Source organism: Micromesistius poutassou (genome assembly GCF_964030765.1).
Source record: "Micromesistius poutassou genome assembly, chromosome: 4".
Classification (NCBI taxonomy): domain Eukaryota; kingdom Metazoa; phylum Chordata; class Actinopteri; order Gadiformes; family Gadidae; genus Micromesistius; species Micromesistius poutassou.
Window position 1 is genome coordinate 948,040 of NC_140274.1, and position 25,349 is coordinate 973,388.

General features: G+C 42.1%; 1 protein-coding gene and 1 long non-coding RNA gene across 4 annotated transcripts; one reads left to right on the forward strand and one right to left on the reverse strand.

The window, feature by feature from the left end:
• The first annotated feature begins 293 nt into the window (after positions 1 to 293).
• On the forward strand, positions 294 to 24,843 carry LOC311341932 (alpha-2-macroglobulin-like). The gene is made up of 36 exons (XM_084466741.1): positions 294 to 415; positions 678 to 858; positions 1,245 to 1,398; positions 1,609 to 1,661; positions 3,672 to 3,692; positions 5,616 to 5,784; positions 5,870 to 5,954; positions 6,162 to 6,312; positions 6,612 to 6,726; positions 7,677 to 7,786; positions 7,895 to 8,065; positions 9,018 to 9,248; positions 9,785 to 9,848; positions 9,947 to 10,092; positions 10,225 to 10,374; positions 13,773 to 13,919; positions 14,013 to 14,103; positions 14,225 to 14,381; positions 14,658 to 14,883; positions 15,084 to 15,210; positions 15,331 to 15,452; positions 15,564 to 15,615; positions 15,923 to 16,006; positions 17,192 to 17,368; positions 17,578 to 17,653; positions 17,722 to 17,878; positions 18,079 to 18,153; positions 18,895 to 19,057; positions 19,579 to 19,763; positions 23,033 to 23,245; positions 23,428 to 23,552; positions 23,676 to 23,766; positions 23,863 to 23,931; positions 24,166 to 24,271; positions 24,399 to 24,440; positions 24,538 to 24,843. The coding sequence occupies exons 1-36, from the start codon at positions 330 to 332 to the stop codon at positions 24,558 to 24,560; spliced, it is 4,395 nt and encodes a 1,464-aa protein (XP_084322867.1). The 5' UTR covers positions 294 to 329; the 3' UTR covers positions 24,561 to 24,843.
• On the reverse strand, positions 21,379 to 23,026 carry LOC311341933. 3 transcript variants are annotated; one of them, XR_014633371.1, is made up of 4 exons: positions 22,802 to 23,026; positions 22,563 to 22,643; positions 22,405 to 22,490; positions 21,379 to 22,366 (listed from the first exon to the last, which is right to left on the reverse strand). It is a non-coding gene; the product is annotated as an uncharacterized lncRNA (long non-coding RNA). The 3 variants fall into 3 exon arrangements; XR_014633372.1 differs by having other exon boundaries at positions 21,379 to 22,088; positions 22,257 to 22,490; XR_014633373.1 differs by having other exon boundaries at positions 21,379 to 22,490.
• Positions 24,844 to 25,349: the final 506 nt, after the last annotated feature.

Here is a 25,349-nt window from a genome sequence, read left to right on the forward strand (position 1 = left end):
TCCTCAAGACTCAAATTGAAAATGGCATTTGTAGCATGTGGATTACATGTGACAAGGCCTTAAACATCCAAATCAAACATGTTTACTCTGGACACATTAAGCCTTAAATCTTCTTATTTTCCCCCCATTAAATGACGAAACACCACAAAATGAGTCATAGTTTGCTTGACAAGGAACAGAAACAGTAAGACCGGAATGAGATCCAGATGTCAATCGCAGATTGCTGATGCTGGTGCGTTTGTGTGTGTAAGAGGTCAGGCCTGGGAGGACGGCCCCTCTCAGCACAGCCTATATGAGAGAGGTGCAGCTGAAGGACGGCCCAGTCAGCCATGGAGCCTGCTGCTTTACACATGTGGAGATGGCTAGCGTTGGCTTGCTTCAGCTGGACATGTTTGGGCCAGGTTGCGTCAGTACCGTAAGTCTACCTGTTTTTCTGTAACATACTTACTAACTCAGACGGTAAAATTTACTTTGAACGAGCTCCCAACCCTTTACGAAGGGTATAAGTCAGTACATACCACCAAGCAACAATCTGTAGGACCATACTGTTATAACAGCTTATCCTGTTATGTCAGTCATAGCAATTTGTGTGTGTGTGTGTGTGTGTGTGTGTGTGTGTGTGTGTGTGTGTGTGTGTGTGTGTGTGTGTGTGTGTGTGTGTGTGTGTGTGTGTACAGGTACTACATGGTGACCATCCCAGCAGTGCTGGAGGCCGGTGCTGAAAGCAGGTTCTGCGTGAGTCTGCTCAGGCCAAATGAGACGCTGCACATGACTGTCACTCTGATGTCCGAGGAGGAGAACATAACGCTGTTTCAGCAGACCTCCGATGACCCGTTTCGCCAATGTGTTCTTTTCAAGGTTGGCTCCTCTTTCCCAAACGGATTAAATTGGTCTATGAATATTTTTTATTGAATCTAAGAATACCCAAAACTAATTTACATACAAAGCATTGTTGCCTATAATCCTGTGTGATTTATTTAATACATGTTTTGACCTTTGTTTTATCAAACTTTAATCTCAATAATTTTGAGGTTTTATAATGAAAGAAATTGAAGGTGGATCAGGCTTATTTAGTTTGAGTCTTTGTACCAACATTATGTTGTATGTAACAAACCACATTTATATAAAGATGTTTTTTGGAAAAATATTGATCCAATGTTTAACTTAATTTATTTATGTACAGATCACAAATTGTGACACAAAATGTTGTTACAAAATAATAAACAAAACCAATTGTTTTCCAGGTTCCAAAAGTGCAGAATTCTGTACAGGACTTGGAAGTGATTGTTCGAGGCAAAGACTTTGTAATGAAAGAAGTGAGGAAAGTGATGATCAAATCTTACAGCCCACAGACATTCATCCAAACGGATAAACCTATCTACCTCCCAGGACAAACTGGTAATTTCAGTTTCATTTGACTGAATCACTCAACATTTTAAAGTCTTTGAACTATAATCATTCCATTGCAATCACTGATTATATCCAATTTATCTAAAACTGATGCATTTTACAGAATAAAAAGAGGTGTCAAATCTTAAGTCTGCTGTGTGTAAAACTAAATCATTCCCCAGAAGATTTCCTAAAACTGTATCTGTTCTCTCCTTGCAGTACATTTCAGAGTGATAACCCTTGACAGCAAACTCAGATCAGTCAACGAGCTGGTGAGTGCAATCTGCTGCAGATGTTAAATAAATGTAAAATGCCATAAAACCGAAATCAAAAAATTGAATGCATCTGAAAATATTCAGTGTTCAGTGCAGTGATGGCTTGTGGAAAGAAACTGTTTCTAAGTCTGTTTATTCTGGTTCTGATGGACTTGTAGCGCCTGCCAGAGGGTAGTAGGTCAAACAGGGGATGTGCTTGATGAGTACTGTCTCTCGTGATTCCCTCTGCTCTGCTGAGACAGCGGCTAAATAAATAATAAGCAGATAAATTATTCACAAAAAGCATCTTGTGCACTTCAGTCTTGGTCTCATGTTGGGTCAGGCTGGGTAAACAGCTCAATGCTGTTCAAAGGCCCCTGTTACAGTTCTGGGACAACAGTTCATGAGGGGGATGCTCTACTTACTAAGTAAACAGTTTTTTGCTGAGTTAAAGGACCGCAAACATTTTGGCTGATGAGGTAGAATCATTGCCAATTTGCCTGATGTAGAACAGAAATCCGTAATTGACTTATTGATTGACCTACTTATAAGTGTAATCTTGTGTCTTATTAGTGTGGTGGCAAAGCAAGCCACACTATTGTAATCTTGCGTCTTATTCCTTTTCTTCCTCCCCATTCTCCATAATTACCTACTATTTTTGGATTTCCACCAGAACCCTACCAAAAGTCAGGCATATATCAATGCAGTGTGTGTCTTCTTTTATAGACAAACCCATGCAGATTTTTCTTTAATAATATTTATAATATAAATATTTGATATGGAAAGTGAATTCTAAAATCAACCACTCCAAACCTGAACACCTGAAAAATATAAAATTAAGTTAGCATATGTAGACCGAATGTACAGAGGTCTCCAAAAGGTTTTGACCTGCTATGACCAAAGGGGTCGCTATAACTAGTGGTCAAACCTATAAGGCTGTGAGCCATGCCCTGTTTTAAAAAAAAAAAATCTGAAACTTGGTATCTGGGTCTTATTTGACATGCTAAATCTTTTTTGCAATTGGAACCCATAAGGTCTGTCTGATAGATCTGCAAAATCTGATAGATTTTGCTGTACCTTGAAAGTTTTGAAAACCTTGAAAAAGAAATTAAACCCAAATGACCGACAATTTGGTAAATATACTCCTTACTACTGCCCCACCATATAATATTATTTTGTTTGTGATTATGTTGGACATGGCAGAGTTAGAAATATGATTATGCAAATGTTCCACTCTTATTCAACCAATCCAAAGTCCGCATCAGAGAACCCAAGAGGCCTAAAATCTGATCTGCCCTTCAACGACTTCCTCCTTAGGTAATGTGGAAAGTTGTTTTTGTTTGCTAATAAAATGGCTTCACAAGGTCAATTTAAAAGTCAATGGGGGGAAAAAACACTGACTTAAACCAATCCGAAGGCGAACAACTCAGGGTAGTCAAACTTGGTACACCTATAAAAACTGTGTGTGAGCAGGTCTTCGAAAAGTAAAGGACCTCTTTGGTGACAAGTCCGCTTCATAGCGGCCCAGGGACTTGAAACATGTTGTGCTCACTAAGGTTATTTTCTTTAGTTTCTATTTTGACAGTGAATAACAGCACTGGCCTAGCCCACTTAACATTATCTCCAGCGGTTCAGATGTTATGAAAGTTGTGGTTATTTAATTAGAATAAAATGTACATATAACCTGAATAATCGTGACTAAGCATAAAACATAAAACTTGAATCCTTTAATTCTTCTGTGAACATTATTTCACAACTCCCATGGTTATTGTTTTGATCATTTTGTTAAATATTAATTTATACGTTTTAAAAACCTTTTTGAAAGACATTACTCCATATTAACAATGTTTTATTAATTACTATTCAATGGTTAAATACATACTAAATATATTGTAATATGTTTTTTCAATTTTGATCCAACTGTGTTTGTAATTATATTGTCATTAAACTATATCCATATCATTTAAAACTTTATATATAGAACTTGAAAAAAACAGTAATATCAATCAAATGTATTTTTTTTTACAGTACAAGGAAATTATAATTCAGGTAAGATTGCATAAATACCCTATATATATCCCTACATATATACACAGATCTGATAATCTGATATATTTAACTTTTGTTAAAGGAGAACTAAAGGAGATTTTTAACCCCATTATTGTTTTCCTGAGGATCACCCCAGTAGAGGGAAGTATAAAACCCGGCGAAAATTGATTAGATCAAGAGGTTAGCAGATAGCCGGAGATAGCAGAACGGATGCGTGGTGGCTGGGAGCGCATCTGTTCTGCTATCGGAATGAAGCGGCCACCGATTCTTGACAGGCTGGGTACTTTATTCTTAGTTTCACTGACTTTACAGTACACGTTTGTACAGACACAATTCAGACTTGTTCATTACTTCACTAAACTGACACTCACTACCGCTCGCTCTCCTCGCTCGTCCACTCACTCACACACACACTGCCATTCTCGCGCACACACATGTGCTAACTCTCGTAACAATTATTATTGTTAGCTGAACATTATAGGGTCCCGTCCTTCCACTCCCTGTTTTCTCAGTTAAACCAGAGAATGTCTAATATGAAGAGAACTGGGACTCTCTGGTGACTTCTGGTTTCTGAACTGACATCTCTGTCCATGCGAGGGCGCTCGCCAGTGAGAGCAGAATGAATGGGAGTCGACGGGGTTTCACCCTCAAATTCCACTTTTCTCATCTTTTGTCAAGTAATTTGAGAGTCACATTCAAAAGGGGGGGCTAAAAGAATACACTTAGCTGAATATAAGTTTTTTAAGTTCACTTAAACTGTTCTAAAGATCAGTTCAAAAAGATGATGACGTCACTGCCAGAGGTCCTGCTTTACGGCAAGTTCTGAGTCACTTTGGCACTTCTGCATATATAATATATATATTATATATATATTATATATATACATATAATATATAACAATTAACTTTGACGGAAAGACCTCCTTAAGATAATGTTTCTGATTCTGCTTCAGCTTCAGATGCCATCAAGAGGGTCTCTGGTCGTAATCAGTCGCAAGTCCGTCCCTGACCAATCAGCATTCATTAGCAGAATGCTAGCGTGTACGGCCAACAACGGCCCAAACTGTAAGAAATCGAAAGGACATAAGTACTCATTCATTCGACTTTTGAACTATAATCTATATTGAACTTGCGGAATCTACAATACAATCTGCAATATTTCAACGACAAGCAGGTGAAAGAGATACATTTAGCCGTCTAACCCCATAGACCCCCATTCAATCTGCACTCATGTGATCACCCCCAGTGGAATTCTAATGGAACTGCAACCAAGTTCGATACAACGGGGCTCAATAGAGTGCCAAGGCTCTCTGTAGATGGGCTCTGGTTAAACACAGAAATCAACTACATTTGTCCTAGTGTTTGTTAGATGTGAAATGAAGCCAAAAAAGACGCTCTCTTCCTCCAGCAACACAGTCGTTCACAAATATATGAATATATGATGCAACGGAATATATGATGCATCGCTGCAGCAACATTTAAGATGATCACGATGAGTTCTGCCCGTTCTGCCTCTGCGCTGTCTGCGGTCAAAGCAAAACAAACCGAGACCCTACGTCATATCCCGCCACTTGCAACTCCGCCCCCCTAAACCAGCCGGAGATTCTACTGATGACTGAGCGACACCGATGTCCACATATCGGGCATCAAGTGTGAATAAGTGTGAATGACCCTCACGGTCGAAGCTCCTGATCCACAAATGCGGAAAAAAGACGGTGGACATATGTGAAAACGGCTATGGGGTTAAAAATCACCAGAGTTCTCCTTTAACAAGAGCCCTCTTTCTGTATTTTCTGTATTAAGAAGCTGGTTATTTTCCTTAACAATGCTCCTTGAAAGTGACAATGCCTTCCCATTATAGACGTAGTTTGTTAAAGTGAATCTTACCTAGCATATTTACATGTGTATATATTTACCTAAATAGTATGGCACAAACCGGATTGGACAGTGGTTGAATCAGGCACCGAACGGAACATTACTGCAGCTTTCTTACAAATTGAACTCTGAGGCGCCTGTTGGAACATACCAGATTGAGGTGTGGAACGTGGACAACGAAGTCCAAGTTTCACAAAGCTTTGAGGTGGAGAAATATGGTAAGTTCTGTTCCTCTCCTAACGTTGATGTGTGCATGGTACTGCCAGGCATGAGAATGACCAACTGCCACGTTCTGCCTCTTAGTTCTGCCAAAGTTTGACGTGAAGGTGAAGGTGCCTAACGAAATGAGTGTTTCTCAAGAGGACATAACAGCAGAAGTGTGCTCAACGTAAGAATCTCTAGTACAATAGTGATTATTTATCGTGGTATGATGTTATCTCAAATTTAAGGTGATATGATCTGCGTTTTTTGATTAATGTGATGTTGTTGTGATGTGATGAAGATGTGATGTGATATGATCCATTAACATGGCATCAAGACATGACGTTCTGACTACAAAACATTCCATAAGCAATTATTATTTTCTTCCATCCAGCTACACATACAAACAGCCTGTGCCAGGCACCGCTTCGCTGCAGATCTGCCGACCTCTGGATCATTATGTCCTGATTCCAGTGAGGGTTTCGCCCGACCACCCAGAGGGAGAACCTGAGTTTGTTATCCCTTGCCACAAAGAGACTAAACAGGTAGGGTAGCAGCAGACCCTCTATAAGTCATCCACACACCAAAGAAACATTCACATTTACATTTAGTGGACGCTTTTATCCAAAGCAACTCACAATAAGTATATTTGTCAGTAGAAAGGAACAACAATATATCGTCAGTACAGTAAAGATATTCATAGAAACAAGTGCTAAGCATTTACAATTGCTAGGTTACCCATTCCCCGTATACAACAAAGATAGTTAGGATAAGATGCTACACAATGCTAAGTACTATTTTCAAGTGCCAGTGTATATATCTGTATTTTTTATACTTTTCCTAGCTTGACAAGACTGGCTGTGCAACATTTAACTTCAACATGGCACTTTTCACACGTGCAGAAAAGTTGGTAAGAACTGAACTTTCTGTCACTGCGGAAGTGGAAGAGGAAGGGACAGGTAAGTCCAGTGGTGTATAATGTACTAGAAAGTCATACTTGAGTTAAAGTACAGACATTCTTGTTGACATTGACTGGTTAAAGTCATCCATAAGAATGTAATTTGAGCAAACGTCAAAAAGTAGCTCAAATAAAATGTACTTAAGTATCAAAAGTATTTATCTGTACCTATAAAGGTAAATATTTGGGTAACTACAGTCGTGGGTGTTCATCTTCAGTAGTCATCCACTAGCTGAACGTTGGCATGCTGCCATGGCTAGTGCAGCTGCGCAGTTATCAGTGCTTCTAAAGCCAGTTCATATGAACATTTTAAGGGGAATCAGGACAGATTCCAACACAAAAAAAAGGAAATCTGAATATTGAAGCAAGCAACCTAAAAACCGTCAAGGGTGCACACAAAAGCCCCGTGGGGAAATGAGCATATAATGTGAAACACCCCTTTGAGTACTGTAACAAAGGATTTCTACTTTGTTCCTTTACACCACTATAAGTCACACAGTTTCTATCTTCTATCTTAGGGCGCACTCACACTAGGCCATCTGTACCGTGCCCGAGTACGTTTGCCCCCTAAAGTCTAGATCGTTTGGCTAGTGTGAGCACGCCATCCGTACTCAAGTACAGTTAAATTCCGTGGCCTCAGTACACTTCGGAGAGGTGTGCTCAGGCCACGGTACAGACGCTAATGAGCCGACACGCACACACGCACGGATACGCAACCTATATGTTCAAGAGGCAACCGTACTCAGGCCCCGTTGAGATTGCCTACTGTGAGCACAGGCCAGCGGCACAGTGGGGGGGGGGCCTGTACTTGAGTACAGTACAGGGCAACTTTGCCTAGTGTGAGTGCGCCCTCAAACACACATTGAACAATGATTGAAACAACAGATTGCCGTGAAATTTTGCCTAACCCCACTGCAAACTAACACAGTTGTCTTTCTCATGACTTCAAAGGACTCAAGTACTTGGGGATTGAAACAATCGAACTTTCTTACGTGATTGGAAAACTTTCATTTATTGATACGCCCAAGGTTTATACGAGAGGATCGGTTGTGGAAGGCAAGGTTAGTGCGATGAGTAGATAATGAACAATAGTTTTGGCTGCGGTAAACAAGATGCCTCTAATGTAGGGATGGTTGATGCTGTCTGACGTGTTGTTGTTAATCCATCAGGTGAAGGCAGTGTACTTTAATGACACGCCCATCCCAGACATGTTGCTCCACCTGTTTGAGGGTGAGAGGTGGTCAGAGAAACGGCTCAGTCAAAACCTCACCACAGATAGTGATGGTGTTGCCAGTTTTTCATTCGACGCATCCAGATTTCAGGCCGACTTCCAATTGACAGTAAGTAAGACAATTCATGGAGACGTCAAATTCTAAGGATGTCTATAGTTATGGTTCTGGGCCCAGTTTCCCGAAAGCATCGTTAGCCTAAGTGGTTTGTGAAGTTCGTACAGTTTTCACACCGTTTCCCGAAAGCATTGTTGCGTAACGAACGTTGTGAAAACACTCGTAGCTAACGAGGGCTCCAGGGGCACTCGTAGAGCGCTAAGAGCATCGTTACCTTAGCCTGAGTGGAGTCTCCAGCTGGACATTCCGTGGTATTGTATGTGTTTTATTAAAACACATCCAATACCACTGAATGTCCAGCTGGCGCAATTTCGCGATACCCCCAAAAACAGTGGTTACCGCTCATATATTACTTGTAGACTACTGTTAGATTTAAACAGCAAAGACAGAGACATGTTAGAAGTCAACAACAACATTTATTGCAGCAATTTAAAATTCCAAAAATACATTTTTTCTGAAATTTACCGATCAAACAAGGTATATAATAAAATCAAATGATTCCATTGCTTTTGAGCAATGGATATTTTTTTGCTGCCACAAAATATAGTTTCATCTAACAACATTCCTGCGTCTCCCCCTCCAGAGCCCATTTCAGCACCGTGTCAGTGGACAGCTACAATGCTACGAACGTTGTTAGAGCAGTGCACGCACGTTCATGTTAAGAGGAGTTTTGGAAACGCTCTGAAATGTTTTGCGACGGTTCGAAAGATCCTTTGTGAGAATGATCGTACAAGCGTAGGTCCATCGTTATCGGGAAACTGGGCCCTGGCCTATTTTTGTATACTCTTGCAAACAAGTTTTGTTGCATGAACCGTCAATTGTACATCAGTCTGTCAAATGATGTGCTATGTCAAATGGTTGTATGTAGTTTGCCAGGCTGATAATTTAGTTGTTGAATCATAAATTGAATTATCCATAACCACATACTTGTTTTTTTATCACCAAGGTGTCTGCGCTGCCCATATACAAAGACTACCAGGGCTACAGAACTCCTCACTATGAAGACGGCGAACACAACTTCATGCTGTTCAGGGTCAAAACAAAGGACACTCCAACCATCAGCTCCCTGGAGGTGAAGAAGAGGGAGACCAAGCTTGTGTGCAACGTGGAGGAACTCATCAATGTCCACTTCACTTTTGTTGGGGAGGCCCCGGGCCCTGTGGACATAATGTATCTGGTGAGAAGAACGTCCAAATAGATTAATTCACAGAAAGTTTCAGATATTTGGAAACATATGTGTTGCACTGCTGAAACCATAGCTTAGTATTTTCTCAATATTTGGGTGAAGGAGGGTTGAGATTGTAACGACAATAGTATCTTTCTGCAACAACACTAAAAATAGATTTCAGAGCTTCTTCTCCTTGAGCGAAACTTGTTTGACAAAGACAGTTAGACAATTAAGACAGTTAGACAAAAAAGACAATTAAAGACGGACTGGATCAAGCGAACGCTAAAGAAGAAAGTTGTATATCTCGGTAGGGATCCTTTCCAAAATGTTTGAATATAATCTTTGCATGTCAGTGGCAAGTTATCATAGATAACGTCTGCGTTCCCGCTCAATACTGGAGCCATTTCAAAAGTAGTGTTTGCATTACACCAAATATGATAAGAAAATAGGTTTCCTTTAACTCATATTTTAATTTGAGTCAAGCTACTTTGAGTACTGGAGACCGAGACTCAACTCAAAAACTTCTTTGCCTTTAATCACTGCAGATCTTGGCCCGAGGAGCCATATACATACAAGGACTCATGAAGGTTGAAGTTCTGAATGAACCAGGTGGGTATCCAGGTCACTTTCCAGACACTGGAATATTCTTTATTTCTCTGTGTATAGAGCTGTTCACTTAATTGAGGCTAATACAATGATCATTTCAGTGACCAAGGGCGAAGTCTCCATCAAGTTGGAAGTGTCTCCCGACATGGCGCCATTGGTCCAGGTGGTTGTGTATGCTGGCCTTCCCAGTGAGAACGTCATCGCCCACAAAGCTCAGTTCGACACAGAGAAATGCTTCGCTAACAAGGTCAGTGTTACTTATACTACCATATGTCATATTGGCTGTTATGTATCGTTAGAGAACAGTGTCTCCCAAGTGACGTGAATTGCTGTGATAAAGGGGGTTAATACATATTCCCAACATTTAATTGGGATACAGGTGTCACTGGAGTTTTCTCCCAGTACAGCCGTCCCAGGCGAAGAGAACAGACTGCAGCTGAGAGCCCAGCCAGACTCCCTGTGTGGCATCAGTGCAGTGGACCAGAGTGTCCTTATCAAGGAGCCCGGGAAGAAGCTGACTGCTGACCAGGCAAGTGGGGCAGCCTGAGTCCATCACCACGCCTTCCTCCTTCACTCCACCGTTATAGCAGGCTGAATAGTCTTGAGCAGTGGTTCTAAAACCTTTTATACCTCGTACCACCATTATGACCGATGTTCTAAAGTATAACAGAATACAATAGCGTAGACCGTAGACCTGTTCTGCTACGCTCAGTTCACGCAGGAGGCACATTTATCCTTAAAATAATATTACTTACTGTTAACCGTGGTCAGCTGTACAGACGGGGAGCACTAGAACTGACACACACACACACAGAGCAAGCGACAACATTCAGAACATAACAACATAACAACTGTATGCAACAACCAGTTAAAAAAATGCTAGGCTGAATACAAATAATATTAAAAGTTGGGTGGGGCGGCCTCTGCGAACACAGTCCTGCGATGTCTGGATCAATCGAGGTCAGCGTCAGTCTCAAGTGTAGCTCAGCATCAATCCTGCTTCTGTATTTCGTTTTTATGATGGCAAGTGAAGAGAAGCCTTTATTGCACAGGGTTGTCCAAAAGCGCAGGGTATTCGCTGTATTGCTGTTTCCAAAAGTCCAAAAACGACCACCTTCTAAAAGCAGACTTCAATGTTACGTCACATGACGATTCAGTTCAACTCTCCTGCTAACCAACCGTCCACAGGTATTTCAGAGGTTCAACTCTCCTGCTAACCAACCGTCCACAGGTATTTCAGAGGTTTCGATGCTGATCGTGTTTCTCATCCAGTCGTTCGCTTCGGCCATAACGAGAAATATTTTCGGAACTTGTTGTCGCAATGATGTTGTCTTGGACTTGGACTGCATCAATCCATCAAGTTTTCTAAGGAAAAATCAACTGGTTTGTCTTTACGCACTGTGTGTTCGGTTGTAAGATGACGTTTGAGATGCAATGGTTTCATGGATTCATTGAACATCACCACATACCATCACATACCACCTGTGCTCGGTTCAATGTGGTCCACTTCAGTTTTTTACAGTTCAGCTCGAAATATTCTGCTCATGTCCGCAGTTATTTTCCAAATAGTTCCCATTTGGAGCCACGGTGGCAGTGTTATCATTCATTTTAGCTCTTATATCTTGCCGTCAGTTTAGCTTGTAATCGTGGATGTTAGCGCACGCTACAAACCGACTACGAAACAGGCTGATATTGAAAAAAAGACTACAGGAAAGGCAAAATATATTTTAAACCCCATTTTATTTTTGATATTATTATGTTTTTAAATAAATGAGGGATGTCCTGATACCACTTTTTCACTATCGAGACCGATACCACAGCTTTGGCTATCTGAAGAGGCTTATACCTCCTTTGAGTCTCAGATTTCATATGGTATATCATTTGTGTAGATAGCATGTGTTGCCAGATCGGAATGGCAATTTCCAGCCCAATTATAGACTAAAAACCACCCAATCAACCAAAAACCCACCGAAAACGTATATTGACAGAAAACCGATTAATGATAAACTTCTGCAATGGATAATACATAACCGTAGGTTCACATAGAGCCCACACCCAGCTGCACATCTCCAGTCATGAAATGGTCAGAGGAAAAACTACACATGTTAATAAATGATTGTCAATTAAAAAATATATATAAAGATTTATTTAAGAAAATTAAGAAATTCTGTCGGCTTTCAGAACACGTCTGCATGCACCACATTCACAGCTTCTATGACAGAAAAAAAAAAATAGATAAAAATGAACCTTATTTAATGTACAGTGAGCCCAGACACCAGTTTCACAGAGCGAATTGAACCGTTTCACCCCCTCCCTGCACTGCAATTGTCATTGATCAAATCAGGGAAATGTTTACCAAAAGGACAGAGTTGCCTGTGTTTGTATCAAGCAGAGGAATGCATAAGGGCATCACTGCTCCCTGTGGCCGGGTTGACCTCAGGTAAAAGAGTAACCCTAAAGAACTCTAGGAACAAACTAGATAATACCACCAATAGAAAACAAAGCTTTAACGATTAAAGTAAACATATGGATTTTTCCATCTCATTATCACCATAACTAATGAGTGAGAGTGAAATTATTACCAACGTTATGTATCACTTTTCACTCTGGACTAAGCTGCACACTTGATGTCACTGTTCACTCTGTTAGGTCCAAGCCGTATAATCAACTGAAACTTGCCAATTCGTGACATTGATTAATCAAAACTCAAGTGCACTAAGTGCAGCATAAGTAGGGAGATTCTGTGCTCATGTGACCGCCAGGGAGTCATTCTTTCATTGACAAATACAACCAAAATTCTGTTTTTTAAATTAACGCATTCATCTTACAGAAGCTTGCTGCATATCTCAAGCTCACAAAACCCACAACATCCCCATCTCCACCACTTCCCCTGCTCGCCGGCTATGCACTGTTTCACCTTGAATCAAGATAAAAGCTTTTTAGACATTATATATGTGTATTTATAAAACGGGGGGCCTAAATCAAGCGATCTGATTGGTTCCCAACCGTTGTATATTGAGCGTATACACACAGCTATGACGCCCGTTCAGTTTACAGAGTTCAGTATCACTCCGCGCCTAACTCTAACTGTTGTTTATGTATATATAAAAGCGATAGCGTAGTTCACTGAAGCCTAAAAAACATGTTGATTGCTGGAGAGGGTGGAAATGTTGTAAAGCAATAGGCACACGGTCGGCAAATTAGCCTACTATCGAGTTCGAGTGAACTCGATAGAAGGCTAAATTGCCGGCGAACCAAGCTACCGTCTTTAGCCTAGCCTTCTCTCTGAAGGACGCTACAGTGTGTTGCATAGCAACCGCCGTACACTTTGCCGGCAGCCAGGAGGGACTACTTTTTTGTATTCGTTAAAAAAAATGCTTTTCCGACTTTCTAGCTTTTTCAAAATTGAGGGTGTCTATGACTTTCATTTCGCCATATTTACGTAACCGTTTTATAAAAGCAATAGATCACTTCAGTCAGTGATATATTGCTTAAATATACAAGGCTATACCATGGCTACCAGCTTATAATAAGATTAAACAGGTTTTTTTTCATGCTACTCTAATTTTAGGGTAGCTGCACTATTTCTCCAGGGTTCTTTGCTGAAAATACTTTTTCTTTGCCATTTAGAGGACTTATGGTTAGGGGTTGTCATATAATGTGGCCCAGGAAGCCTTCCGAGATTTTACTGTGATTAAGAGCTATACAAACTAATTGACATGACTGGGATATCATGTTTGTGCAGTTCTGTTCTCCAGAGGTTATTTGTTGCACCCCCTTCCCGTTTGGCTATGGCTGCTCAGAACCTTACCCCCAAATGTGTTGCCCTGCTACTAATAAATATTGTAGAACCTTGAATGAACGAAGACTCAGTCGGGAAAACAAACAGCTTTTTGCATTTTATTTAAACTGTTTTACCTTTTGCAGATTTTCAACTTGTTGCCAGTCCAGAGAGCAAGCATGTATCCATATGAAGTCAATGATCCTGATGCTTGTTTGAGAGTGAGATCCAAAAGATCTAGCATGCCATACCCAGTCCCTGATGACAACAACAACGCATACTCAGTATTTGAGGTGCTTCATTCACATACATTCAAATTAAGAATGCAACCTAAAATGTTAAAATATACGTATATAATAATGTGTACATGTTATTTGTTCATCTAGGGAGTGGGGCTGAAGATGTTCACAAATTTGGTTCTCAAATCACCTTCCTGTGTCACGTACAATGGTGTAAACTACTACCATCAACGCATGGGTGAGACTCTTTATGTGTGTTGATGTCCGCTAATCAGGATACCTATAATTCAGGGGTACCCCACACCCTGAACAGTACCTCTTCAGGGTTCAGTTAACATTCAACCTTTTTACTTTGATAGGAATAAGTTACAGGATGAACAGTTACCCAATGGCAGTAGCGATGAACAGAATGGACTCGGCCCCTGCAGGGGCCGCCGCCCCCCCCCCTCCTCCAGTCATAGAGACTGTCCGCACCTTCTTTCCTGAAACGTGGTTGTGGGACCTGGTGGAAGTGGGGTGAGCAGGTTTTTTTACTTTCAGAATTCATCTTACTTGGATTTCCGAGACTGAGCAAGAGAGAGTGGTTTATTATGTTATTATGTCGATATTTTTCGTTATCAAATTATTGAACGAGTGTAAATGAATTAACAAGATAAAGAAGTAAATTTACTCTTCATGGGAGTGTTAGGAGGGAGTGTTCAATCCTCTCTCTCTCTCTCTCTCTCTCTCTCTCTCTCTCTCTCTCTCTCTCTCTCTCTCCCTCTCATGCGCTCTCTCTCTCTCTCTCTCCAGAAAGTCAGGTATGAAGGAGGTGCCCGTCACCGTCCCAGACACCATCACCACCTGGGAGACTGAGGCCTTCTGCCTGTCAGAGCAGGGTTTTGGCCTGGCCCCGCCCAAAGAGCTGGTCGTCTTCCAGCCCTTCTTCCTGGAGCTCAGCCTCCCCTACTCCATCATCCGAGGGGAGAACCTGGAGCTGAAGGCGACCGTCTTCAACTACCAAAGCAGCTGTATAATGGTACACCAACAACATTCCTTACTTTAATATGAGTCACTTTCATAGAATACCCCCTGAAATATGTAATAATCGTACTGTAATGTGAACATTCAGGAAGTAATTCTATAAGTTTTATTATTCTTATTTAATTAATATGTGCTCATTAAAAGGTTATCATACTCATGGATTTGATATCAGACTATGTGTGTTCTCATTGGCAGGTGAGCGTGAGCCCCGTAATCTCTTCAGACTACACCCTTACACCACTCGCCGGGGCCCAGCAAGCCTCCTGTCTGTGTGCCAAGGGCCGCAGGACCCACATCTGGAAACTGACCCCAACAGCCCTTGGTGAGGGTTAAAAACACAGTACAGTAGACTCAAGACATCACGATAAATAATAGACATAGTAGGCCGTTGAACCATGTGTTTTGGTTGTGCTAACGCCATGATGTATCCTTGTATCTGTAGGGCCTGTGAACGTGACCATGAGTGCAGAGGCAGTGAGTTCCCACACCTCGTGTGACAACGAGATTGTGAACGTACCCGAGAGAGGCCGCATCGACGTGGTCACGCGTTCTCTCATCGTGAAGGTGAAGATTACATTGTTGGTGAAATGGTTGTTTCTGAAATGGTGGATTTGGAAAACGTGGGAAGATTTGAGTGTATTCATGTCATCTTGTTTCTAATCCTCTTCTTTTTAGGCAGAGGGAGTCGAGCAGAGCAAGACCTACAACGTCCTGCTGTGTCCAAAAGGTCAGCAAAACTGTCCATGTACTGGAATAATCATATATTATTATTTTATATTAATTTAATCTGTTTATTACATTTTTATATACTTATATATTTAAGGTGGTTATTTTACATATGTTAATGTTTACATTTTACATTTTCAGCTAATGCATAGCCTGTACATGTGCGTGTTGATTATACTGTTACTTTACTAAATGACATTACTTTATGAAGCTATCTGTTACATTTCTTCCTTCTGGTGTTACCATATGCCTGTATGCCTGTATATGCCTCTTTATTACATGAATATTCATATGTTCCCCACACCTAGGAGAGAGTCTTCAGGAGCAGCTGGAGCTCAGCCTACCTGAGGACGTGATCCAAGGATCTGCCAGAGCTTCAGTATCAGTCCTGGGTAAACTTTGATCTTTTTACTGAGCATGTTGGGGGCTGCCTTATCAACCATGCCCCATAGGAAGAACACTGAGTGTCTGGGAAATGATTCAGAACAATTAAACACACTTTAAACAGGTCAGCAGTAGTCAGGTGAGAGGAATGCTAGTGGTCAGAGTGAGGGCCGACGGACTGGGGGTGTAAGTGGTACAGGCTGGGGGGGGCAAGGCAGAGGGGGGCCCATGGGAAATTAAAAAAAATAAGTTGTTTTTTTTCAATAGTTTAATAACATAACTAAATGTCATGATGAATATTGATCTAAATGAGTATTAGTTTAATAAATTGTGTATATTATTGTTAAAAGTGCAAAATGGTTCAGTCCACACAGCTGATTTCACCGCGAATCGCACCTTTCTTACGGTGAGACTTTTTTATCTGGAGAAGCGGCGATATGTCACAGCCACAGTTAAATGAATTGAAGTCTGGCTCTCAGAAGAGGAAGGTGAAGAAAGACAGGGAAGGAAGACAAAATTGAGGAAGTCAGGTTCTGACTAACTTATTTTCTAAGAAAGATGAGCACAAACGTTTAAATGAAACCCCATTCTTAACTACCTCCGTTATCGTTGCTAAAACGAACAGAGACAACCCAAAGCAAGAGCAGGCAATAGGCTACACTTTCAAATGATCAGGCCTTGGTTATTAAGGTAATGGAAAATAAAGTGTACGGTTGGCTAATATTGCAACAGCAGGCTACTGATTTGAAGCAAGCTAATGTTAATTATTACCTCTTATTAATTAATACTAAGCCGTTATTGGGCTACATGATAAATAATAACCTATGGCATAGGCTAGTTAGCCACATACGTCACTGCATTACAAAAAAGCTATATCATCCTAGCTGCCTGCTAGTAAAACTACTTATTTTTTTTAGCGGGGGGGGGGGGACAGGACTCCTTGTATACAGGGCTCAGAATTTGGTGCTACGCCCCTGGTCAGAGTGTTTGGCTCCCAGTCAAAGGGTTCTGGCTCCAAACCCCAGTGTCTGCAGTCTACCAATAGGCCTCCCTGATACCTGTTTGTTAATAACATGTATCCACAAAAACAACAACAAAACAACATCAACCCCTCTGGATGAAAGCATATGCTGGTGAAAGATATAGTTAAAACATTTAACACAATCCACGTTCTCACCTTGTACTTCCCACAGGTGACATCTTGGGCCGAGCCCTCAAGAACCTAGACGGTCTGCTGAGCATGCCTTATGGATGTGGAGAGCAGAACATGGCTCTACTCGCCCCCAATATTTACATCCTGGAGTACCTCACCAACACACAGCAAATCACCGCAGAGATTAAGGCCAGGGCCACTAACTTCTTGACCAGCGGTAACTCTCCTAAGAAGTCACGCTCTTTGGATGTGTGAACGTCTCATTTGGTTTATAATTTTCCCTGTTTGTTCCTTCCCTGAAAACAAAATAGGCTTTAATGCTATGTAGATCCATAGATACAGTGTATCTACAGTTGTGTATAGTTTGTTACAAAAACAATGTTTTTTATCCACAATTATATAATAAACAGTTATAATCACACACAGGCTACCAGAGGCAGCTGAACTACAAGCATTCAGATGGAGCTTACAGCACGTTTGGGACTGGATCTGGGAATACCTGGTAAGATTTGATAGACATGAATGATTTGAATTTTGAGCGACTGACTTTCTTTTGTCATTATTCATCAGGCTCACAGCATTTGTGCTGAGATCCTTCGTCAAAGCAAAGTCTTTCATCTACATTGACCCAACCGTCTTAGCGGACACTAAGTCTTGGCTGGAGAGCAAACAACAAGACAACGGCTGCTTCCAAAAGTTGGGCAGTCTGTTCAACAACAGAATGAAGGTACAGACATGGAACCTTCTCTGACTGCTTTACTATGAGGAGGATAAAAGGGCTTCTTTATGTTTGGGGCAGATTTCAGTTTTGTTGAAACTAATAATCAGAAAGTGGAGGCGCATTTGGTGTACAACTGTAAACGCACGCTTCAACCACATATTTGAAACGGATCACAGAGTCAAGCTTTTCATTGCTTTGCTTCACAGGGAGGCGTCTCAGACGAAGTCACTCTCTCTGCGTACGTGACGGCCGCTTTGTTGGAGACCAATGTGTCTGCTTCTGTAAGTATTCAATCTTTCAAGCACTGGTTGTTGGAGTGTTCACAATTGGTACTGCAGTTCAAATTCACAATATTGGAGAGCTGTCTCCGCCTGCCACTTCCTCCCTAGAGGCTCACTTGGGTTGCAGTTAAGGACAATGAAAGAACAGAAGCGCAAGATGAGCCGAGCGCAACATTGTATTTTAAGACAAGTACAATTATTCTATTTTGAGAATGACAAGTGATGACGGGTTCTACACTGTAAGTTGATCAGCAAATGTGTACATTTGTAAATTATAAACCGACTCATGTGGCATCTGTGGCTCAAAGCTGTCTTCATCTTTCAAATGCAAGATTTACCGGCTTTACCCACTTTTCCAAAGTGAACAAGGCTTTTTAGGTCGTGTAGAATGTAGACTCTGTTGACCCAGTTTGTCTGTTTGCTTCCATAGCTGGAGCATGCTGTGTGTGTATTTGTTTAATAGCTGACAACCCGTAGTACTCAGAGAATAGAGGATCACAACCTACAGGCCAAAACAAAAACAAACATTCCAACCCAGAACGGAAATTATGAACAAAGCTTATTTGAGAAATAAATGGACATTTTCATTTTATTAAAATTATTCACACATTTGAATATTATTTTATGAGCCATTTAATACAGGTAACGGGGATAGTACAGCAGATACAGTATATGATATCAGCACTGTTGGAAAGTTCAAGGTTTGAGTGAACCACATTGTTTTGACTTTACTGCTTACAGGATCCACAGATAAAAAAAAGCATGTCTTGCCTGAGGCAAAGCCTGGGAGATAAGAGCAACACGTACGCCACGGCTCTGCTGGCATACGTCTTCACCCTGGCCGGAGACATGGAGACACGGACTTTGCTGCTGGAGCATCTGGACAAGGTGGCCACACAGGAAGGTCAGAGGACGTTCAATGGCTCCATTGCTCCCCTTAAACAACTTTAACATCTCCCTTATGAGGGGATCTTACAAGTGTACTGAACAGATCAGCTAGTTGTCACAAGTTGTCTTGGTCAGCATGTGTTAGACAAGGTGGACATGAGTGATGGAGGGAGAGGATGGAGATTAAGGCCTGAGGTCGGTAAACAAGGTTTCAACGCTGTTGAAACCCATCTAACAAAGGTTGACAGCATCCTGTTATGTGTGTACCTTCTATAAAGGTTCATGTGTTCTTTGATCTGAGCTTTTGGATACTTTGATGCTGTAAACCAGGGGTGTCAAACGTACGGCCCGCGGGCCTAATCCGGCCCGCAGTGTAATTTAATCCGGCCCGCCAGATAATATCAAATAATATCTATCAGAACTGGCATTTATATCGCACCCCTGCCCCTGCACACCCCTGCTGTAAACTAAATAAGGCCGAGGCAGGTCCACCTCTCTTGGCCCTCAGTGGATGTATCCTGGGTGTGTTTTCCTCAGGTGGAAACCTCTACTGGTCTCAGAGGTCTGAGAAGTCCATGTCCCTCTCCGTGGAGATCAGCTCCTACGTGCTGCTGGCCACTCTCAGCGCCACTCCCACCACTGCTGACCTGGGCTACGCCTCCCGCATCGTCAGGTGGCTCACTAGCCAGCAGAACTCCTACGGAGGCTTCTCCTCCACACAGGTACAGGATCTGCTCTATATGGGAATACAGACCTACAGGGGGACCACAGACCTACTCTACAGGGGGACCACAGACCTACTCTACAGGGGGACCACAGACCTACTCTACAGGGGGACCACAGACCTACTCTATAGGGGACCACAGACCTACAGGGGGACCACAGACCTACAGGGGGACCACAGACCTACTCTATAATAATAATAATAATAATTAAAACTGCGCGCAGTGATGAACGGGACCTCGTACCGGCTTGCGGCCGCGTCACGTGCCGTCGTAACATGTGCGCTGACAATTGCGCACATGTTACGACGGCACGTGACGCGGCCGCAAGCCGGTACGAGGTCCCGTTCATCACTGCGCGCAGTTTTAAAAAAGCGCAGTTTTAAAAATGTTCGCAAATTTATGTAACTAATTGTTTTGACATTAACATGTAAGACCAGATTTAACAGAATTACATGTTGTAACAACTTTAACTAACATTATTAACCCTACATCAACTTGTTACAATTCCATACATGAAGCCATATCATCACACTCACAGTAAAAGCAAAGGAATTCAAAATGGCCAACTTTGACGGCACGCCACGGACACGCCCTTCAACGTACAGTCACAAATAGCACAGCTTTGGTTCAGGACAATTTTTTGACTGTACTGACCAATTTTGAAGCAGATCCGATAAATTCCCTAGGAGGAGTTCATTCAAATACAAGGCGAAAAAGTGAAATTCCATTCAAAATGGCCAACTTTGACGGCACAAACATGCCCTTCAACGTACAGTCACAAATAGCACAGCGTTTATTCAGCACCATTTCATGACTGTACTGACCAATTTGGAAGCAGATCCAATAAATTCACTAGGAGGAGTTTGTTCAAATACAAGGCGAAAAAGTGAAATTCCATTCAAAATGGCCAACTTTGATGGCACGGCACGGACACGCCCTTCAACATACAGTCACAAATAGCACATCGTTTATTCAGCACCACTTCATGACTGTACTGACCAATTTTTAAGTTGATCCAATGAATTCCCTAGGAGGAGTTCGTTCAAATACAAAGTGAAAAAGTGAAAATGGCCGCCGAGAGTGAAAATGAAAATAGCCGACTTCCGGTGGGTTTTAGGGCATGGGTCCAAGAGGCTTTTCTGTAGGTATTGTCACTTTGTACGTGTCTACCGAGTTTCATACATATTGGTGAAACGTGGCGCAGGAGCGGCTTTTTAAAGTTCCTGTAGGGGGCGCTACAAACACGAAAAACACGAAGTTGGGTTCATCTTGTTCAGAATTTGATTCCGAACAACTTTTGTAATGGAGTCGAGATAATAGGAGTCCAACTTGATGTTGATATGAGCAATTGACGATTTTTAGCCTCTGGCGACCATGTTGTTTTGTCAATCAACTTAATTTTACTTGAGGAGTTGGAACTTTGGACCCCAATAGCCACTGTCTTGGTCCCGCTGAAATCAAACATTGCGTCTATGAACTGTGGCGATTTTAGTGACAGGCCACGCCCATTTCGATGCCACGCCCTATTTGAAAATATGTTGAGTTTATCTTGTTCAGAATTTGATTATGAACAACTTTTGTATTGGGGTCAACATCAGTCCAACATGGAGTCCAACTTGATGTTGATTGAGCAATTAACTATTTTTGCGGTTTAAACCACGCCCGTTTCAATGGCTCAATGGCTCATGGGTGCTCTAAACTTGAATGTACAGACTAATCCTTATGTCAGATTGAAGATAATGGTCCATAGATTATATGGGCTTAAGGATTTTTGTCAACGTCGAAAAACCTGGGATCGTTAGGCAATTTACTGTTTTTAACAAAATTCAAAATGGCGGAAAATCTGACCACCCGGAAGTCATAGCTTCTTGAGGCATATTTGTTCAGCATGTGGATATGCATGTGTGAGCAAAGTTTCATGAGTGTAGGTCAAACCGGTTGCGAGTTATGCTTGTGCAAAGTTTGCATTTTGGGGCAGTTGGTATAGCGCCACCTTTGGGCCAATCAGTGTAATATTTGCTGTGTGCTAATGTTGGGTCAACCTCTACGCGTCTAGTAAGTTTCGTAAAAAGCGTGCGATCGGTGTGGCATGTGCAATGCAAACGTGGTGGAATAATAATAATAAAACCAAGAATTACAAGAGGTTCCTTGCAGGTTCCTGCTCGGTCCCTAATTAATTGAATTTATATAGCGCTTTTCTAGACACTCAAAGCGCTTTACAGTGAAGGGGGGACCTCACTAACCACCACCAATGTGTAGCACCCACTATAGGGGGACCACAGACCTACAGGGGGACCACAGACCTACAGGGGGACCACAGACCTACTCTATAGGGGGACCACAGACCTACTCTATAGGGGGACCACAGACCTACTCTATAGGGGGACCACAGACCTACTCTACAGGAGGACCACAGACCTACTCTACAGGGGGACCACAGACCTACTCTATAGGGGGACCACAGACCTACTCTATAGGGGGACCACAGACCTACTCTACAGGGGGACCACAGACCTACAGGGAGACCACAGACCTACTCTATAGGGGGACCACAGACCTACAGGGGGACCACAGACCTACTCTATAGGGGGACCACAGACCTACAGGGGGACCACAGACCTACAGGGGGACCACAGACCTACAGGGAGACCACAGACCTACTCTATAGGGGGACCACAGACCTACTCTATAGGGGGACCACAGACCTACAGGGGGACCACAGACCTACTCTACAGGGGGACCACAGACCTACTCTATAGGGGGACCACAGACCTACTCTATAGGGGGACCACAGACCTACAGGGGGACCACAGACCTACTCTATAGGGGGACCACAGACCTACAGGGGGACCACAGACCTACAGGGGGACCACAGACCTACAGGGAGACCACAGACCTACTCTATAGGGGGACCACAGACCTACTCTATAGGGGGACCACAGACCTACAGGGGGACCACAGACCTACTCTATAGGGGGACCACAGACCTACTCTATAGGGGGACCACAGACCTACTCTATAGGGGGACCACAGACCTACAGGGAGACCACAGACCTACTCTATAGGGGGACACAGGTCCCGCTGAAAGAAGACCCTTTGGACCACAGTTTCCATCCTCAGATACCATCACAGATGGTCCACTCAGGTGCATCATAGAGGTCATGCATTGACATACATTTAAAAGATTTGTGCCGATCATACCGTTGACCGATTGACCCATAGCTTTACCGTCAGCTTTCACAAACCAAAGCTTTCTTGTTGTTCAGGACACGGTGGTAGCTCTTCAGGCCCTCGCTCTTTACTCTACACTGGTGTTCAGCCCAGAAGGCTCCAGCACTGTGGACGTCCAGTCCCCCAGCGGCCAGATGACCTTTGAGGTGAACCAGGACAACAAACTGCTTTACCAGGAGAGGACGCTGAAGGACGTGACGGGGAAATACAGTGTGGAGGTGCAAGGCACTGCTTGTGCCTCCGTGCAGGTTAGCATTCAGCAGACAGCTTGTGCTTGGATTTTGTCTAAATGGCCTAAAGACCTAAAAGAGAAAGCCCCCACCTCCCGTGCCCCCCCTGAGCTCCTGGTTTGACCCGTCTAGCAGGCAATGTAAGGTATTCATCAGGAACACATGGCGTGAAGATATTCTGTTGTGTTCTGCTCTTCCAGTTGTCTCTCCACTACAACATTCCAACGCCAAGGGATGAAACGAGCTTCCGGATCAAGGTGACACCCGACTCTGAATGCAGCACCAACCAGCTGAGGCCTAAGGTCACCCTAAGGCTAGAGTCCACGTAAGTTAGCCATGGGTAGATTTAGGCTGATCATTGTTATTCATTTAGACTAGAAACTTATTGTGTTTTAAATCACTACTTCTCACCAACAATAAACAATAATATTTTTTATTTCCACAATAGATATGTGGGTAAGGAGGATTTCCCCAACATGGTGATGGTGGATATTAAATTGCTGTCTGGATTTGTTCCTGAGCCAGAGTCTTTGAGAAAGGTTGGTAAATGTTAATATATTATTGGTCAGTGTGGGGATTTTCATGCCAGGTTGTTTTTTTGTATAAATCTATTGAATGTCCTCTCCCCCTCACAGCTCAAGTCTGCACTGCTGGTGGATCGCGTTGAACATAACGACGATCACGTCATCATTTACTTGAAGCCGGTCAGCAAGCCAACATGCAGTAGAAACACATACCGTACATTTATCAAAAATAAGATACATATGGGTGGGCTAAACCATAGACATACAATTGATAATGACACGATGATTTAATTTATGTAATTTAAATATAAATTCTATTACATTGCGACCTTGATCACAAGTGTTTTTGACACTTGTAGACCAGCATGGTCTCTATACATGCGTTCCTGACCACACTGTGTGCTTTCTGTCCAGTTACCCAGAAATCTGCCCATCAACCACAGCTTAGACATCCTGCAGGACATACAAGTGGAGAACCTGAAGCCTGCTGTGGTCAAGATCTACGATTACTACCAGACAAGTAAATATGTACCAGATATAAGAGAAAGGGAGGGGGTGGAGGAAGGAAGGGGTGAAATGCAGACGGACATCTTATGGTACAAAATGAATACATCATTTTGTGTAACATTCATCTTTTTTCTACTCAGGTGACCAGGCTGAGACAGAATATAATGACCCTTGTAATACAAGTAAGAATTAAAAGTGTGTCTGTCTGTGTCTGACTTTCTCTTCATGCTTTTATAAGTATTTTGTTTTACATTAATTATCTTCTTTTTTCTTTTGCAGTGTTGAGGATTGCAGATGAATAAGCGGATATAACACTTAATGCAAGCTTTCAACAATGCAACGACTCAAAAAACATTTTATTCAAAGTATATTGGTCGATATATTACTACTTGGTGTTTGCTTTGTGGTATTATTGGTGGTTTTATGTCTCAAAAAGAAGATTCTGTGTTGCATTTGGAATTTGTCATTCATGCTCTGTAACTGCTTGTCTTCATTTGACCATTTGGTAAATGATTAAGACTTCTGCTCGAGAGAACGTACCTCACTGTCATTCCAAATTACATTAAATCCAACGCTACGAACAAATTATATTTACTTATAATATTATGATTCTTTCAGAAGAATATGCTTGTGGCTTAGAGCTTTTATGGAAGACTGACTCAAAATAATAGTTTGCTAAAATAATGCCCACAGTACAAGTAAGATTGAGTTATTTGGGAGGCTTCCGGTTTAGTGTTGAGATGATAGGCAGCAATCAAGAGGAGCTCCTGGCCAAATAAGGAAAAAAGGAACGTATAAACCTTATGAATACAATTTGAAGTAAGAAGAGTATAGGCCATGAAAATAACACAAAATACGAAGGGAAAAGAGAAAAACAAAGAGTTGAAGAAAAACAGCCGGATAAGATGCAGGTCGAAATGGAACACAAACAGGTGGTTGCAGCAAACACAAAGTTAAAGGGCGCACAGAGCACCAGCACCAAATCCACAGCCAAACAAACCCCCAGAAGCTATTATTGTCAACTTTTTAAGTTGTGAGATCAAGGAAAAAGTCCTCAAGACGGCCTGGCGAATGAGGAAGGAAGTGGAGGG

Excerpts from the sequence above, each read along its gene's own strand:
- LOC311341932 (XM_084466741.1), top strand. The coding sequence starts at position 330 with ATGGAGCCTGCTGCTTTACACATGTGGAGATGGCTAGCGTTGGCTTGC. Across the intron at positions 13,920-14,012 it reads ACGCATACTCAGTATTTGAG|GGAGTGGGGCTGAAGATGTT; the intron begins GTGCTTCATTCA and ends TTGTTCATCTAG. Across the intron at positions 16,007-17,191 it reads AGCTTCAGTATCAGTCCTGG|GTGACATCTTGGGCCGAGCC; the intron begins GTAAACTTTGAT and ends TACTTCCCACAG.